The sequence below is a fragment of the Punica granatum genome, chromosome 4 (genome assembly GCF_007655135.1).
Source record: "Punica granatum isolate Tunisia-2019 chromosome 4, ASM765513v2, whole genome shotgun sequence".
Lineage (NCBI taxonomy): Eukaryota > Viridiplantae > Streptophyta > Magnoliopsida > Myrtales > Lythraceae > Punica > Punica granatum.
In genome coordinates, this window is record NC_045130.1 from 6,328,980 (window position 1) to 6,348,448 (window position 19,469).

At 39.3% G+C, this 19,469-nt stretch overlaps 3 protein-coding genes across 4 annotated transcripts; all 3 read left to right on the forward strand.

Annotated features, from left to right (window-relative positions):
- Positions 1–1,635: 1,635 nt before the first annotated feature.
- On the forward strand, positions 1,636–2,915 carry LOC116206384 (GTPase activating protein 1-like). The gene is made up of 3 exons (XM_031539246.1): positions 1,636–1,969; positions 2,111–2,206; positions 2,359–2,915. The coding sequence occupies exons 1-3, from the start codon at positions 1,814–1,816 to the stop codon at positions 2,653–2,655; spliced, it is 549 nt and encodes a 182-aa protein (XP_031395106.1). The 5' UTR covers positions 1,636–1,813; the 3' UTR covers positions 2,656–2,915.
- Positions 2,916–8,703: 5,788 nt separating this feature from the next.
- LOC116206335 (protein C2-DOMAIN ABA-RELATED 4-like) lies at positions 8,704–10,908 on the forward strand. 2 transcript variants are annotated; one of them, XM_031539174.1, is made up of 3 exons: positions 8,704–9,118; positions 9,230–9,325; positions 10,328–10,908. In XM_031539174.1, exons 1-3 carry the CDS (start codon positions 9,008–9,010, stop codon positions 10,613–10,615), a joined length of 495 nt encoding a protein of 164 aa, XP_031395034.1. In that variant the 5' UTR covers positions 8,704–9,007; the 3' UTR covers positions 10,616–10,908. The 2 variants fall into 2 exon arrangements, with proteins under 2 accessions (XP_031395034.1, XP_031395035.1); XM_031539175.1 differs by lacking the exon at positions 9,230–9,325 and having other exon boundaries at positions 8,705–9,118.
- A 5,853-nt stretch (positions 10,909–16,761) lies between these two features.
- LOC116202527 (transcription factor MYB1-like) lies at positions 16,762–18,448 on the forward strand. Its single transcript, XM_031534106.1, has 3 exons — positions 16,762–16,954; positions 17,465–17,594; positions 17,714–18,448. Exons 1-3 carry the CDS (start codon positions 16,777–16,779, stop codon positions 18,189–18,191), a joined length of 786 nt encoding a protein of 261 aa, XP_031389966.1. The 5' UTR covers positions 16,762–16,776; the 3' UTR covers positions 18,192–18,448.
- Positions 18,449–19,469: the final 1,021 nt, after the last annotated feature.

The following is a 19,469-nucleotide window of genomic DNA, read 5'->3' on the forward strand; positions in this document are numbered from 1 at the left end:
AGAAATCGAAAGAAAAACCTGTTGCATTTTAACTAGTAACACCCAGATCGATGTTGAGTGACCGATCTTGATTTCTGCAATGTAATTTGCACTGCGAACTTCTGAAGCACATGCATCGGGCCTGTGTTTGTCTCATTTTTCTATCTTCCGTTTCTTTGATTTTGAAATTGGAGCTGATCGATATAGCATACCAATGTTGAAATCCTAATGATTCTGACCTGACAATTCTCAGTCACTTCTTTATTTATTTGGTGTATACTTTAGTATCCATAAGTCCAATATGATCTAACTAATCCGATAGGGAGATAAAGTATTAAATATTATTCTCTTTCTCAACAAGTGCGGTTCCCGAGATTCGAACTTGTATTCTCCTCCTTATGAGGGTGAGCTCTTTACTACTTAACCAACACTTTTATCAATTCAGTTGGGAAAAATAAATTAATTGAAACATCCAAAGAGTTGCTTATTATATTCCAAGACAAGGAGAGAGAGAGAGAGTCGATTTTGGACCACCATCGTTCATATTATATATTTCATATTAGAGACCATTTATCTATGTTCAAGTTGGGGACCCCTCTGGACCCCGAAGTTTTGTTATCGAATCGTGATGCTTTAGGGACCGATAATTTCTTTGTGATCTCAAACCTAATTGATTAGCCAATTAATAAGTGAAATCTATAAAGTTGATCGTTTAGTTTCAAATCTTGAAATCTTTCCGTAAATAAGGAAGGCCAAGGCTAAATTACACTGAACAGAAGTGGGGTATATGCCGGCCTCAATAAATTGGCGGACAGAAGGGCATTTGCCCCTTAGCTTTCCCTATTAGCCCCTTATACCTTCACATTTACGAGTTTTGAATGAGGGAGCTTATGATATCATCATAAGTAACGGACTACGCGTCGGTCCTTCTTTTTGTTAGGGAAACAGAGTTAACGCCAATATAATTAAATAGAACAGAGACGCGGCGTGACAACCCAAAAAAGAGTTGGCCGGGACGGGGACTCATTGGTGAAATATTTACTAGTAAAAAATGATACTAGTCACCAGATTAAACAGGAGAGTCCTCAAACCATGAGAGCATGGCTGCTCAATTGCAACTTGAATTATATATACTTTATTTACACTGCAAGAGTTCGAAGCACTTGTAACAACCTCTTTACATGAGACTTCCCAAATCACAAGAGTATGGCTGATGAGCTGCAACTTGAATTGCCAGGTGTAAGTGTTCGAAACTCACTCGTAACAACACCCGAGTCAATCATCTAGCTAGCTAGGCAATATCCAGAAGTTCATAAATTCTTGAAAATGAGGGAACAAGCACTTGAGGCCAATGAGTTATGATGTGTAGCTGTGTGTTTTTTGGGGGGCATGGGGGGAGGGGGTCAACCTCCGCGGGTCTTTTTGGTCATGAGTGGAAAAGAACCAATCAGAGATGCAGAAGAAGTTCACTTGTCTTACCTTTTCTCGAAGCAGCCCCAAACCAGCGTTCGATCGATCCATTGATGATCATTGTCGTTATTGAAAGTCAAAGTCAATCCATATACTATTAGGGAAATACTAGCAGAACCGATAATAATAGCTGAGCAATGATGTAAGACGCGGTCGGTATCCTCTCTTTCAGTCTTTATTATTTCTTTATTTAAGAAGACCCAGCAGTGCTCTTCATGTTCAGCAGATCACAGGAACAGAGAAAAGCAGAAAATCGCATCTGCTCTCTCTGCCTCTCTTTCTCTCCCACTCTCATAATCAAAGATTTCGTTTTGTTTGGATTCATCAACATCAAGTGTTTGGTATCTTTTTGTACAATTCCAACATGCCTCATCATCATCGTCATCATCATCATCATCATGGAATGGAGCATCTGCTGGGGCTCCTGAAGATCAAAGTTCTCAAGGGGCTCAACCTCGCCGTCAGGGATGTCAACCTCAGGACCAGCGACCCTTATGTTATTGTCAAGATGGGCTCTCAGGTACTTGCTGAGCTGAATTAAATTATCTTTTAGCAGTTTCATTTGTTTCTTGATTGTCGTTGCTTCACGGATGCGAGTCATGCGACATATGGTGAGGAGTTCAGCTGGGACAGATCATTAAATTGTTTTACCTTGGCGCAGAAACTGAAGACTCGGTTCGTTAAGAACAGCATAAACCCGGAGTGGAACGAAGAGCTTACTCTCTCGATTGATGATCCAAAACTCCCTATCAAAGTGGTGAGTATAAAGGAAAATGAAGCATAATAAAAAATTGCCATAGATATGGCAACTGTTTTCCATAGCGATTCTGTTCCGGCTTCTTAATGTTTCTTTCCAGCTGAAAATATTTCTTGCTGATGGAGCATATGGATCTCTGTTTTATGATGCAGCTGGTGTACGACAAAGACACGTTCACGCTGGATGATAAGATGGGGGATGCAGAGTTCAACATGGGACCGTTCCTGGAGGCCCAGAAGATGCCCCTCGACAGGGTCACCAGTGGGACTGTGATCTCCAAGGTCCAGCCGAGCCGGGAGAACTGCTACGCCGAGGAGAGCCCCATCATTTGGAAGGACGGGAAAGTCGTCCAGACCATGGTGCTCAGGCTTCGAAACGTCGAGCGCGGAGAGGTGGAACTCGAGATCCATTGGGTCGATATTCCAGGCTCGAGGGGCCTGGCTATGTAGAGCGCCCCCGGGTCACGACAAAGCCGAGCCAGTCCCTACGAGCAATAGCATATATGTGCATCTCCCCTTTTTTTCTCAGACAGTTCCTTTTGCCATGCTGTAGTGTACAGAGAAAGGTCCTGTCCAGCTGTCCCGGACTTGAATGTAGTATGGCGACGCTTGTGAAGAAGCGCCGCCTTATGGTTCTTTCTATGGTCTACGCAAATGTTCTTTCTATGAACAGAAGCACAGTTGCAAAATTCCTTCTTGGTTGTGCTGTCTCTTATCCTCTTCCCGGAGCCACTATGACGAGTCAGTCTGATATTTGTTACCTGGCGGCTTAACTATGCCGATTGAATTTGTCCAGGCCAGTGCCGGACAGAGACATATATAGGCGTCCCTGTAGAGCTGTTCCATACGTTTTCGCTATCCGGTTGCCGTTTTTGATCGGTTTTTCGAAGTTGTTGAGCAGCCAGGTAAGGCGCTTGTGGTCCGCATATCATCATCACATCAAACACTAAAGAAATTCTGCGTTCTGAAAAGTCAATCTGGGTGACTACAGTGGAAACTGACATTCAGCAAATTGCAAGAGGAAGGGTCACTTTGGTGGAGTCCAGTCTCTACCTGTCCCTTCGCTTTCATATCTCAATCAAATCCTTTGGACCGAGCACACTTCGGAGAATATTCATGGAAGTCATCTTCCGAGGAAATTTACCATCAAATGGACCGCCCATTATGATATCGTAATTTACTCTTAAAAGTTACTAACTTAAACCCTTATGACATCACAAATTACCAAACCATTCGGTCTTATCACGGGCTTTCTTGAGATCGTTCAATCACGAGATGGTTTGCAAGCAAATATATTACCTCGGTAATACAGACTGTGGAAACGGGACGGTTTTCTTAACATTACAGTTTTGACAGAGAAAGCGGACAACGTGGCAGCATCTACAGACTTCAATTACAGACGTGTTCACATCAAGTCCTGATACGAGATGCCAAGTCTTTTTGGACGATCGATTTTCCCCAATTGTCAGGTAGAATGGAGAATTTGGAAAACTAATGGCCCATCGGTTTGTTAGTTCGTAAACGCAACGCGCGGTTCATGCATTTGAACGGTAGCACAGTTTCCCTGCAGCTTCCCGTATATTTGTCTTGATCCGATCTGCAGCTAGTGCATGTCCTGAAAAGTTGTTCGCTCTTTCTTCTGATTTGAACAGAATATTCCATAATTTGCTTTTAGAAGTATATATATTTAATGAGATATAATCCACAAAGGGTGTGGGTTAGATCCAATTGTCATGAAATATTACATTTACCAACCTAGGAAGTTGTTCTAACAGCAAATCCATGGGTCCATATCTATGAGATGCAGCAGCGTACACGTCCATTATAATTATCCATGCGAATATAGTCAGATTCAGTGATACGTTGTATCTTAAATCAAGACAATGGTACACTTGACTTAATCATGCACTATACGAAAAGAAAAAAAAAATCACTGAGGGATTGAGTAGAAGAAGGTTTATGGAATATATTTACACTATGTTCAGGTATAACTATTATAAGTAAGGGGTCTGGTTGTTTTTGAAAATTCTTTTATTATCTAAAAATCTTGTTTGGATTATATTTATTTGTCAAAACTCAAAAGTTCGAAAAATTTTGGAGATGTTTGTCATAAAAGAATGCTTCTAAACCTCATGAAACCTCCAAAATCGTAGAGTTAGAATTTCAGCTCACAAATGCGTTTAGAACACTTCGAAAAACCCTCCTATTTTATAAAACAAATTATCTAAATTTCTGAACACTTCTAGACCCCTCCCGTTCAAAAAACTCATGTATATAGTTTCACAAACAAATTTTAACTCTACTCTATTTATCTTCAATTCAATAGCACAATCATTACTTTCTCTCAATTAATCATTACTTGCTCTCAACTATTCATTATTTTTTTTCAAAATTCAATAACATAATCATTACTTTCTCTCAATTATTCATTACTTTTTCACACTTTTTCTCATAATTCAACAACACAATCATTATAACCCAATTAAAATCAAAACTCAACTCTACTTAACTCTAAAACCAACAATTCAATCCAAGCATAGTGTTTAAAGTGGTTATACAACACAGTCAAAGTAAATTATTTTAATTTGTATAATTACTTAAATTTAGTGTAACTTCTTAGTTTAAAAAAAAAGAAAAGTACATTATTATAGAAATTTCGAAGTAATTTACATAAATTTTAAAGAAATTTAAACTTTTTAATATACTTCAATTTTAGTAATTTGCTTATTATATTATGTAATTATTATTATTGATTTCATTATAGAATCTCCCAAAGAATAGACGAATTGATTATGTACACACTTATTCCAAATTCAACCAGCTTTACTGGTATCTCTCGCATCCAATCTTTGCTCTTTTTCTTTCTTTCTTTCCACATTTTGATTGGTTCATGTTTATCATACATCGTTTGACTCAATTTTTGTGATCTTTAATTTAGGCACCCACTTTTCCAATTGTTTATTTACACACTCTGGGCATAAAATTCGTGTGCAGTTTCCCATGTTTTTCACTTTCTGGCTTCTTGGAGAAATTTTTTTAAAAAATAGTTCAATTGACAACGTGCTGCGCGAGCATATATCTCGAAATACTTTAAAGTTAAGTTCATCTCATAAAATAATATTCGAACTATATATAAGATGCTTTGGAATATTAACAATCAATTAAATTCTGTATTATGGCATCCAAAACCTTATTCACTACATACATGCGCTTATACACTCAGTTTAATTTATGAGTGGAGATTTTAATATATAAAATCATCATCTGAGCAATAATGTAATTTGATATTATAAAATCCGCTATAGTTCACAGCAGCGTCAATTCATTATTACTCCCTGCATAAATAATGACATAAGCTATTTTTTGCAAGATTAATCAGACAAGGTTCCGACTTTACGACTGAACCGCGCCTTTTCTTATTTGCTTCCTTGTACAAAAAGAATGAAGTATCAAGTGAAGATGCAGCTGAACCATCGAATCCTAAAAACATTTTCATATTAAAATTTCTGTGTGTATGTACCGCAACCTAAACCATGAGGATTAAGGATACTCTAGAAAACCAGCCTCTATATATCAATTCAAAGACGCGTTAATTAAACATACAACCTAGAAACAAACAAACCATATGTTTTTCATTTTGGTGACCAAACAAATAATTGGGCAAAAAGAAGACAAATTTAGGATTTTTATTTTGGGAAAATGCCAAAGCAGACGCGGCATTTTCGATTACGCGCAGAGAGGCAGGCCTTCTCAGACCCAGCATGTCTTGTTTCTTTCTAATTTTGGTCTTGACATAACATTAATTGTTCCCAGCTATATTAATCCCTCTCATTATATATTTACATATAAAGTTATTGAATTTATAATTGAATGGTTTTATTAAATTTTAATTGAGTTTATACGGACCTGGGTTAATATTCACTTAAAAGCTCGAGCTGATAAGTGGTAGCACACAAATCTCATATAAATCCATGGATATTCATTCATTTTTTCAATGTGGTCTATTTCTGCTTACACGTTGTCACGTGCTCTTAAACACCCGCCCTCAACTACTGACCTCGAGTCGGGCTCTTCTTCCGTACTCGGGCGAGGGGGGGCTAGCAACGATGTGCTATTTTGACTGCTCTCGATATTGGGTCGGCGTAGTGTGAGCCCACGTTGGCACGCGGAAGCATTACATGCTTTGATACCATATTAAATTTTCAATGGGCTTATATGGGTTCGGACCCATATCCACTTAAAAAGTCAAGCTTATATGTGTTGGTACTCAAATTTCATATAAATCAATGGATTTTGATTCATCTTTTTATGTGGGATTAATATTTTCAACATCCGCTCTCATGTACAACGTGTAGTCTATTTTTGTTTACACGTTGTCACATGCTCTTAAACACTCGCCCTCAACAATTGACCTCGAGCCGGACTCTTCTTCAGTGATCAGGCGAGGGGGACTGACACGATGCGCACTTTGGCTGCATTCGACATACTGAGCCTGGCGTGGTGTGGGTGTGTATAAGCGCGTAGACACGTATACGCGTAACCTAGGCTCTGATACCATATTGATTAAATTTCCATTTAAGCATATATGAACTTGAGCCCATCTATAATAAAAAAGCTTAAACTGATAGATTGCTGGACTCAAACCTCATATAAGTTTGAGGTTTCTTTATCAATTTTTCCATGTGAGATAACATATCTCAACACTCGTCCTCATGCGGCAACGTGTGGTCCAACACGTGCTACATGCCCTTAAACACCTGCCCTTAATAACCGACCACGAGCCCGGCATCCTCTTTCGTGCTCGGGCAAGGGAGGGACAAATACCAAATTAGCCTCGAGCTCCACACTCGAGCCTAACTAGATGTCCATCTTTTTAGCTACCTCGAAACTGGATCGGACCACTCTCGGGCCTAATTAACATGAGGGGCACTCTTAGTTGCCTCGAAACAGAATCTGCATTCGACATACTTAGCCTGGCGTGGTGTGGGTGTTTACACGCGCGTAGTCACGCATACGCGTAACCTAGGCTCTGATACCATATTGATTGAATTTCCATTTAGGCATATATGAACTTGAGCCAATCTGTAATAAAAAAGCTTAAGTTAATAGGTTGCTGGACCCAAACCTCATATAAGCTTGCGATTTTTTTCTCAATTTTTCCATGTAAGATAACATATCTCAACACTCATCCTCATGTGGCAACGTGTGGTCCAACACGTGCCACGTGCCCTTAAACACCCGCCCTTAATAACTGACTACGAGCCTAGCATCCTCTTTCATGCTTGGGCAAGGGAGGGACAAATACCAAATTAGCCTCGAGCTCCACACTCGAGCCTAACTAGATGTGCATCTTTTTAGCTATCTCGAAACTACATCGAACCACTCTCGGGCCTGATTAACATGAGGCGCACTCTTAGCTGCCTCGAAACAGAATTTGGCATGGTATAAGTTCACACGAGCGCGCGGAAGCATAACCCGCTCTGATACCATGTAAAATTTTCATTGAGTTTATACGGATCTGGGCCCATATCCACTTAAAAACTCAAAATTTATAAATGGTGGTATACAAATCTCATATAAATTCATGAATATTTATTTATTTTTTCATCGTGGGATTAAATATCTTCAACAGGTTTAATAAGACGTTAGGTCCAACTAGCCAATTCTTTATCAGAAAAAACACGTACAATTATATAATTGCTCCTTTTTCCATTTCCATGGCATCATTTCCCTCCATGTGAATAAACAAAGAAAAAGAAGCAATAAATTCCGAAGAATAGTCAAAAGATAATTGAGTAGGCGAGATTAAAGTGAGTATGACTGAAATAAATAAATAAATCTTCAAGCAACAGAATGAGTGTGACGTCAATATTATCATTATTTTTCATAATCTTGTTTTAGGGTGCATGATGAATGAAGCATATTTCAAGGCATCGACCTCACTTAATTCTGTTGTTGACTTTGGAGCCTGCGATCTCTTGGTTTCATGGTATTCTGTGGGTTTGTCGTAGCATGAACCGGCCCATTTTGTTTGGGTTGTGTACAAGATTATTTATCCCAAAAAAAGAAAAACGAAAAAGAAAAAAAGAATGTTAATCCATCCTACAGATTTTTGACATCCTGAGATGGCCTATCGTGTACGCCTTAACACGGTTCTCGGTACCGACCAGAGAAACGAAAACAATTCACGCGAAATCATGGGCGGAGTTAGTCCTCAGACGAATTACGAGTCCAAGGATTGCATGTACATTCATTCGGTCTGCAATGCATCAGCTCCACATGAAATGAAAGAACATGTTCGCACGTGAATATTTATTTAAACGGCCTGCAGCCGGTTGTTGTCTGTATCTTTCTGCCTTAGCGAGTTAACCGTGTAAGGTAACTTCGTTTGTCAGCGTCCAACAGCTGTGTGTGTGTGAATCACGGACAGCATTTATTATCACATATACATATAATATGATATCTCTCAATCATTTCACTATTATTATTATAGCTCCGACTATATAAAAGCAAAGCAGGAGGAAAGCGGACGGGACAAACAGAATCAACCAAACCAAACCAAACAAGAAGAACGTACCCTCGGACTCTGTTTGGTTCAACAACCGCCCCCGCTACTGCACAGAAAAAGAAACAAAGCCAACGCAATCATCTTCTTCTTCGAAATCATCTAAAGCAAGAAACGAAAGAGCCCACATTCCCCATCATTGATATTATCTTCTATCTCCACACCACATCACACCACACCATTCTTCTGCTTCCTCCTCCTTCTTCTTGATCAACCAATTGATCAGCAGCATTAGCAATGGAGGATTTGTTGGGTCTGCTGAGGATCCACATCAAGAGGGGGTACAACCTTGCCGTCCGAGATGTCCGGAGCAGCGACCCCAATGTTATTGTCCGAATGGGCAAACAGGTAATTTAATTAACCGAATCCCAGAAAGAAAGATCAAAATCTCAGCTTTCGCTTATTGGGTCTGTGTTTGGATTGTGTTCTTGGAAATTAATCAATGCGATGGGGGTGCAGAAGCTGAAGACTCGGGTGGTGAAGAAGAACCTGAACCCGGAGTGGAACGAGAACCTGACGCTCTGTGTCACTGATCCCAGCCTGCCCGTCAAGCTGGTAAGTGTTTGTGTCGGAACCGTCGCGATTCGAACTGTTTGACTGATTAGAATTTGGTAGAATCAATTGCATTGCATGATTGTGTTGATTTCATTTCACTGAGAATTGGGGCGAGGGACTGGACTGGAAGGAACTGCAGTGACTGAGTGCGAAGTATGGGGGCCAAGTAAGCATTTCACAAAAATTCAGGGGCGAAAGAGATAAATGAAAAATTGTGTCTGGAAGATTCTAAGAAATCTGTCGAACTTTTATATGGGCTGATATGGGTTTTGGTAAGTTTAGGCCCTAGAATCTCCATGGGCTTCATGCTGCACTGAAGCCCATTTGGTGTTGGGCCTATACTATCGAAGAAGCCCAACGGCACTTGACCTTTCCTTTTTGCTTGCTTGATATGTCTCTCTAGGTGGCAGAACTAACTAGCCGCAACTAACCGTTCCATGCTCTTCTATCAGATTGTTAATTGTGATTGTGATTGGTTGCCCCACACCGCACCGACCGTAATCATCGCATAATAACTTCCCATGCTAGCAAATTTACGATTATTCAGGTTAACCCGCTAGCTTAGGAAAGCAACTTTCTCAAAATTAAGTATGATTTGCAAGTTATTGACTTTCAGAACTAGTTGTGACAAATGATTTTTTTTTTATACAAAAGAAAGTGGAAAGTAAAAGAAAATGAAGAAGAAATGTTATGTGGACTCATTTATATTATATACTTGAGTTGGGTCAATTTCAAGAGTACTAGTTTTGTAATAGTTGGCATGGATGGTTTTGGTATCCATTCTTATCCTATTCTACTACAATTGGAGAGTAGACCTCCGCATACTTTGGATTCAACACCTTATCGTCTTACAAAGTCGGACCGAAACACCAAAAGAAGGAAACCGAATGCTACAGTTAACCAGTGTCTTAGATCCTTATTTAGTCTTTGAAAGAGTAGTATTCATGTCTTGATGTTACATGTTTCTTGATGTGCCAGCTAATTAATTTTGATCGATTGCAGACGGTGTACGACAGAGACAGGTTCAGCCTCGACGACAAAATGGGGGACGCAGAGTTCGATATTCGCCCATTCCTCGACATCGTGAGGATGGACTTGGAGGGCCTCCCCAGCGGTACCGTTATCAGAAAGATAATCCCCAGCAGGCAGAACTGCTTAGCCGAGGAGAGCTGCATCACATGGATAAATGGCAGGGTTGTCCAGGACATGATCCTTCGGCTCCGGAACGTTGAGTGCGGCGAAATCGAGGTCCAGCTTCAGTGGATGGACCCTTCTCAACTATCGTCCTAATATAAGCGCTCCAGTCCCAGATAATCTATTAGTAATGAGATGCATCCATGGAAATACATGCAGAGGGAATTGTCAGTTAATACTTTAATCGTCCAGATCCAGGTTCGTGCGAACATCGAACACCTAATCCTAGCATAATTTATTAATCTAGGATTGAGCTCAAATTCTCACTCAAGAACTCGATTTGGGAGTGCTGTTATGAGCTATTGTTGTCGAAGAGTGATTACGGAACTTTGTAATCCAACAATGAAAATGCAGAATAAGTAAAAGTGCTCGGTTTTGGCTTAAGCAAATGTTCCCTTAAAGTTCAAGAACAACTACAGTGGAGAACGACCCCTCTTCGTGTGCCCGATAAAAGGACCATGTGCAACTTTCTAATTTCTAAAGTAGGAGTAGTATTTAAGTACGACTGTAAAATCGAAAAGTTGAACAGGACACACCTAGAACTGAAGAAGGGTTTTACATGTAATTTTCGTGTATATGCTAGTATGATGAAATCTACCGTTATCATCGTGCCGATGGATCATCGATGAGAGTGGATATACGTGTGGGTGGACGCCACTCCTCAAATATATGTTCTTCGACCGGGGCTAGTAAATGGTGTGTTTTCCCAATTTTGAAGCCCTATTTCTGCATTAGTTGAATTTTGAATGTGGTGTTTTGACCTTTCTACGTATTCCTAGCTATAGATTTCATAGACAATTAAAGCTGTCCCTATTAGTCAAATCCATAATTTTACAAAAAAAAATAATGATCGAACTGTTTGAACCAATTCACTAAATTACTTGAATCAACTCGCGTTGATTTCATTGAATTGGCATTAGCTGTGAAATTATTCATATATAATTGATTTTTAACTGAATATATAAATAATATTTTTTTATAAATATATATAATTGATTGTTGTTTGTGTAATATCTTGTCCTTGGTTTTTCTCATGTCCAGTGAATTATCTAATCATGGTAAGTTTCTCCACTCGTGATGTCATGCCTTTTTTTTTTTTTTCCCTCCCCTCCCTCTTTTTTGCCTGGAGGCCCTAGACACTCGTCATATGTTATGCATTGAATAGATTGCACTAGAGTCATATATGCAAAAGTAACATATGAGAATTGTAATTGAAGATCTGGCATTTCTCCGTAAGTTCCTGAATGTATCACATGAAGTTTATATTTTATAAAATTTGTTGAGTTATGGTTCGACTAGAGCACTTGTACGAGAAAGGGAATTTGATGCAGCATAATCATCATTAACTCTGAATTAACAATCCTAAATTCAATTTTTACCAGTAGGATCGACGTTATGTATGTTTTATTTCTTATCCCTTTATATACATCTTTCTAGTCTTTGAAGTCCTTTTTCTTTTTTAATCCACCAGAAGCATCAATCACACATAGCACTTCAATAAAATTGCATTGAGGCAATGGATGTAAAAGTCAGTCCAAAAATATGACAATCTTAGAGAGCTGCGTCAGGATGGGTGCTCCATCATCCTCGTTTTGATTCCTCTTACCAACAACACTCATAAAAAAAAAAAAAACTCTCAGCAATTGATGCAACCTTTTAACCAAGAAATCCTCATTTTCTCACAGGAACCTATATAACACAAAGCTGCAATTTCCTCACTCTATATGGATAAAATGCAGCTGTTTGTCAGGGAGAATAAAGCACAAAGGAGGAAAAAGTAAAACGTTAAATAAGAGGCTTCAGCAGAAGAAAGTGATTAGGTGGGTACTAAGTATAGAGCCCATTAATCTTTCCCAACAGGAACTCTAGAAAGAGTTTACTCCTTGTATAAATCGGAATTCCTTGTCCAAGTTCACGAGGGGCACATAACGTGCGTGCATGGCCAAACTGACAAGTAATCAGAAATTTATGTTGCTAGTGCTTATTTATTTTGTAAGGCACGGGGCATCTCTCCTTTTTTCTTTTTGGCCAAGGGGTATTTCCTTATCGTTATATTTATAAACAACATTATCACGTAAGAAAGCTAATAATAAATAACGAAAATAATTACTGGTTAATAGTGCTGTCCAAGATAGATCATTCACAGAATACTCTATATATAGAGGAATTCTCTTCCTTGGAAGAAGAGGACACCATCGTCGGCATAACGCTATCGAGTTCCTCAAGACACCAGCCAATACATGGACTTCAGACATGCCCACCATAGCCAATACCTTTGTTGCCCATTTCAACAACCTGCACACATCAAGCCACCCCAACCAAAGCCCAACCTTCCATTCCCTTTTCTCGCCGACCCTTACCCCAACCGAACCGAAACCTCTTCCCTGTCCATATTCCCAACTGATCTTGAAATTCAAAAGGCTGTCTTTCAAATCCCCAGGCCCAGATGGATTTCCCGCTCTCTTTTACCACAAATATTGGAGAATCATTGGAAGGAATACGATCACTGCAATACGAAACTTCTTTGGAGGTAACTTTTTATTGAAGTTCCATAATCATACACATATTGCATTGGTCCCAACAGGCAACAACACAGACGCTGTCCACAACTATCGACCCATAAGCCTGGGTAATGTTTTTTACAAAACTATTTCAAAGATATTAGCAAATCGGCTTAAGCCACTGTTGCCTCAACTGATCTCCCCATTCCAATCAGCCTTTGTCTCTACTAAACATATTTCAGAAAATTCGATTATTGCTCATGAGATTATGCATTTCGTGGATAATTATGAAGGAACTGAGCACTTCGTTGCAATCAAAATAGACATGGAAAAGGCATTTGATCATCTTGAAATACTTGGGGCTGCCCCTCATCATTCAGAGATCAAAGATTACCATTGTTGATCGAGTTTCGAAAAAAATTGATATGTGGAAAGCAAAAACCTTCTCACTAGCAGCTCGTGGTGTTCTCATTAGATCTGTGGCTGCCTTCATCCCTACTTACACCATGAGTATCTTTTTACTTCCAAAGTCAGTCTGTTCGAAACTTGATTCCATGTTTGATAATTTTTGGTGGGGTTTCAATTCCTCTGGAAAGCCTAAACTACATGTAAAATCTTGGGTTGCCCTCTGTGCTCCAAAACAATGTGGCGGTCTGGGGTTCCGTCATATGCACGACCATAATAGGGCTCTCCTAGCCAAACGAACTTGGGCAATTCACACCCTCCAAGCGAAGCCTCATATATCCCTGCTAAAAGCTAAGTATCTAAAGCATCAACCCCTTCTCTCCCATATCCCCCTGCTCGAAGCTTCTACTTTTGCAATGGAATTCATCATACAAAAGACCTTATCCAAAAGGGTTCGTGTTCAATGACCCATGCATTGCTCAATTACCTCTCCCCAAATAGCGTCTTCCACCAAACTATCCTCAGTGGGTCTCCGATCTTCTTCTTCCTGGTACCTTCAGTTGGAACCGAGCACTCCTCAACTCCATGTTCACCCCACAAACTGTTCAACAAATTCTCACCATCATTTCTAAACCTACTTCTCTCATGGACACACCTCTTGACAACCACCAAAAATGGGGACTTCTCTACCTCATCTACTTATATCCTTGACCAGTCTAGCAGATTCCCCACCTCTCCACTGAATCAGAAGCAATGGAGAGCTCTTTGGCGTCTTAACATACATGACAAGCATAAACTGCTGCTCTGGAAACTTGTATGGAACTGTTTTCCAACTGCTTCTGTCCTAGCATCTTGTTTTCCTGTCAATGATTTCCTTTGTCCTTTCCGTAATTCAGCCACTGACCACACCGACCATCTCTTCATCCACTGTCCTCCCTTCACTTCCATCATTTGTGCCACATTGGATATACCTAGTAGAGTCTCTGGTCTTGCTCATTCTACTATGACCTATTGGATTAAACTACTCGCTGGCATTGAGAAATCTTTGAACATCCCTAGTGACATTCAACACATGTTCCTGCTTCAGTCTTTGGTCTGCCTGGACTATTTATGGCAGCTCCGGAACAGTTTGCGTATCTCAAAGGACAGCCTAAATTTACAACATGTTACTGCTGAAATATGCAGAAGATCGAAAGCCTATGAAGAGGCTTGGTTACACAAGTCCGCTTCCTTGAAGGCCCCTCAACAGAAGCTCCCTTCGCAGCTTCTGGTTTTCTCGTTTGATGTGGCTCTTAGACACAATGCTTCCTATCTTGCGATTGCTTGTAGTGATGGCAGGGGTAACCTCATATATGCTTGGAGCTTCCAAACTCAGCAGACTGATCCGACTATTGGAGAAGCAGAGGCGGCTCTCAAAGCTATCAGGTGTGCCCAATCACTATATATCAGTCATCTTTTCCTACTGGGTGACTCTCGGGACATCTCGATACTTTGAACTCCTCATCTGCATCACCGCATACTGGGACGAAATCACTCTTTTTGGATATGACTGCAGACTTTACTTTCTTTTTATCATGGACGACATTGATTATAAATTGGGCCGAAAACTTTATCGCCTGCAACTTAGCCCGCTGGGCTTCTTCATGTAATTTTGATGGGCCAATCTGCATCTCCTACATTCCCGCCTCTGTTCTTCTTAGGGATGAGGAGATGTAATTTGGCGCATTAACCTGTTACCTGCAATAATTGTTTTTGATGGGTAAAAGGTTTGGAGGGGGAGACCAGCATAACAATCATTTCTGGAGACCAGAGGGGTTCTACAGTCGCCATGTAATATTTCATTCGCCTGAATGGGTAAAAGGCTTGGTGGGACGTAGTCCACCAAGGTCACCATGACCCCACGAGAGTGTACAGTACAATTCCCATTGGGTAGAGAATATGGGTTTACTAACGCAAGCGTTTTCGTGTTTAAGTCGAGTTTCGACCCCTTAAATTTTCCTTTGGAAGACGAAACCCGTTACCAGCTGAGCTACTACCTTAGTGATTGTTACGTGCGATAATGAATTATCGTTTCTAAGCAAAAAAAAAAAAAAGAAAACAAAAGAGAGAAATTATCTTCTTCTGAGGCACTTGATATAATTATGTTGTACAATAGACCATAAATTGATGCATTAAATTTCTAGCAGTGTTGGCGGTTTGTGGGGCCACCACGTGAGCAACTCGAGATAAAGGCTGCCTCATCATCACCATATCTACCAGGAAAAAAGAAAAAAAAATTCTACTACTAGTTCATATGACGTAATAAATTGTTTAAAATTTGATCGTTTGTAACTAATTCAATATACGGTTTTATGGTGATTGATCAGGTAAGGGTGTGCGAGTCCGGATATCCTGTTTTTTTTACTATACTCAGATCCTATCTTGTAAGAGACTAGTTTCAAGATTTTGGAACCAGATTTTATCTTATTGAGTACTAGAACCGAAATCTATAGAGAATTGTATCACAAATTTCAAGTACTCTGTTGGAATTTATAAATATTTTTACTCGCTAAATAAAATCGAAAACATTTAATCTATAATCAGTAACACGCAAAACATAATGTCGATATAGATATTGATTTTTTTAAAAAACTAGTGACTATATCTTTTAAATATAAGAATATATATATATATATATATATAATGGAAAAAATTATTATTTGGGTCCGAGTATCGGTTTCGGTTCCAGTTCTAGGTACTCCATATGCAAAAATTGTAATCGGTTTTTACGGGTTTCGTATTTTAATATTCGAACCCTACTCTATTTTCAATAGGAGCTATCCAGACCCTATCAAAATGGGTAGATTTCAATCGATTCCGGGTATTTCCGGTATCCGTGCACACTCCTAGATTAGGCATGATCTTTTGGTGGAGACTCAATTTGAGCCACCCTGAAATCATGCTGGATACTGTAAAAATATTTATATTTTTATGGATTTCAATTTATATGGCCCTACAGTAACCGTAACTTCTTGTCGACGATCTAACAATAGAGAAATCCTTTCAACAATGGATTGGGAATTCAGGGTTAGAGATTTTTTTCGATTATAAGAAAAGCAAAAGTCGATTGATGAGTATTAAACTTGGAGCTTCCAGTCAGTGACTTGTCTCAAGTACTGTACCATTCCCCCTTCCTTGAGGTTGGAGATTTCCCTGTCCTGAAACTGGAAAGGACAAATGACAGACAATGGAATACTTCTCGTGCACAAGTTTTCCAGAATAGGCAATCTAGCAAAGGCTAGCCGGCCATCAACGTGGCATGAGGTGACGAGTTCCTGAAGTGGCCTTGCTTATTATAAAGGGGGCAGCCTCATGAGAATCCATGTGGATAGGGGGCCTGTTAATGAAGAGCTCTCTGCAGCTATGGAGGAAGCTGCTTCTTTTCGAAGAGTAAGGAAAGGTGCATGGACTGAGGAAGAAGACGACCTTCTTCGGAAATGTGTAGATAAGTACGGACAAGGTGAATGGCGCCGAGTTCCTCTCAGAGCAGGTACACATATATACAGTTCTAACCCTCTCGTTATATATATTGAGAAAAATGAAAATACATCGGCATGTATAAAATCTCCAACGTGAACATGCGCCAAGTTCGGGACAGTTTGAGTTAGCACACTCGTACTCTTTAATTTGCAACTGTAATGGATGATCTGCAGCCTAATTTGACACTTTGGCAGCTGAAACTTAACCCAAACTAAAGAAAAGATCATGACCCTGGTGGGATATATTATATCATATAGTCACTTTACATAATATATGTGTAATATATTCTGATGATTAGCCTTGCTTCAGTGGACTTGTTCGTTTTGCTTTTTCTATGGGTCTGCAATTTTTTTCTGAACTAAATGAAGTCGGTAGAGAATTACTTAGCTTGTCGCATACGCATGCTTCCGTTTAACCTGCAGTGCTTCTGGTATTAATGAATTGCTTCCAAGTACTAATAATCAGGGCTTCGTAGATTGTAAGTTTTCACTAACATGATCAAGAAACTGTGCGTATGAAGGGTTGAATAGGTGCAGGAAGAGCTGTCGTTTGAGGTGGCTGAACTATTTAAGTCCAAACATAAAGAGAGGAGAGTTTACTGAAGATGAGATTGACATGATCGTCCGTCTTCACAAGCTTCTAGGGAACAGGTAAGTTAAACATTCATGCGTGTGCTTTTATTGATCATAGTTAGGGTTTTAGTTTATGTCACTACCATAAAATGTGCTTCTCTTTTTGATTTGTGGATTGGTACGTATTTCACTTCCAGATGGACGTTGATTGCCGGTATACTTTCAGGAAGAACTGCGAATGATGTCAAGAACTACTGGAACACTCACATGGTCCGGAAGAAGACAGTTCCTAATGAGGAAATCCATCAAAGGAAAACCAAAACGAAAACCAACATTATAATTAAACCTCGGCCTCGGACACTTTCAAAGGACTTCGGTAAAGCAAAACCTGCAGGAAATACTGCTGCAGCAGCAAGTAATAATACGATCCCACAAGACCATCTTGACGGGAATCCACCGTCAATGACACCGGAAGATGACACCGTGTGGTGGGAGAGCATGATCCTTGAGGAGGGCGTGGCAACCCCCAGATGTAGAGGTGGGGCTGCCGGAGAGCCACCACCCACGAGCCTATGGAGTCTAGAGGGGGAGAAGGCTAGGGACAACGAGATGTCCTTTGATGTCGACATATGGAATGCTCTATGTGCCGACCAAGAAGAGATGGGGATAATATAATTCCTCTAATTTCGAGTATATACAGATCTTGGCTTCTCATTATGAAGTAACCAAATGATGAGTTCAATCATTATAATTTGAGGGGAGGTAGATAGAATTCAAATCATTTATATCGGGGTCAAGAAATCTGGTTAATTAAGTCAGTTATGTTTATTTGGACATGGATAGTGGACATTATAAAAATTTCAAAGGGATTCAGTGTAATGACATTCATCTTCGATTTGAAATAAAAGATTCTTTGAATTTAATTCTCGTTAGTTGAAGATGCATATTTCCATTTCGTTTTTATTTTTTTTCTATCCTTTACTAGGTTCAAAGTATTCTTTCTTTGTATTGGAAAAAAAGATTGAAAAAGATTTTTGTTAGTTATGGTTATGTTATAACTGTCTTTGCTAATAATGTAATATGTAATTCAGTAAGTTCCTTTAATTTTCTTGTCTTGTTTAATTTTTCAAATGTGCCTGCACGTTCGGGTATATAATTCAGCTAATTATATATATTTTTATTATAGAACTTGAACTATCCAATACGTACGTCCATCCTCTCTCCATCAAATCGGAACATTTTTTAAACGTTCTTTTTTTATGATTTCTAAAAATTTTAGAAATTTAAAAAATATTATTCAACCAATCAGAAAAGTGCCACATGACCGATTTAACGACGTCAACTTGTAGTAACAATTTTGGATAAAAAATGTCTATTGGATAAGAAGTTCAAGACTACTTGAGCCAAACTCGTACATTTATGACTTAAGTTTTACTTTTTACATAGTTTAAGGACTTTTTCGTAATTTAGTGGAAGTTTTTTCATTGATCTTATTTCATAATATTATGCCGTGAGATAACACTGATTAAAATAATTATAGTAAATAAAAGATCAACCAATATGCACCTATAATTATGGTTTTTGTTGATTATAATTGGACTTGACTTACTTTTTCTTCACTATAAGTCTATATACCCTCGTGAGCCTCTACAAAAGTAAGAAATGAATTTCAATATAAATTCTTCATCCTGCATTGCGCTGTATCACCCCATGTACTTAACTGCAGACCAAGATTTGAAATGTCGATCCCGTGCCAGCTAAGGACATCAAATTCAGCTATATGCCGAAATATTCACTTGGATGCAATATCCAATGAGTACTAAAACAAATAAAAGGACAACATGTGGACAAACAGATGTTAGTCTCCGTTGAGGCAAAAGCACGTGTTGCATTTAATCCGAGAATGGCTTTACGAAAGTGGCCGAACCAGACTCTGGATTGATTTGAATGTTG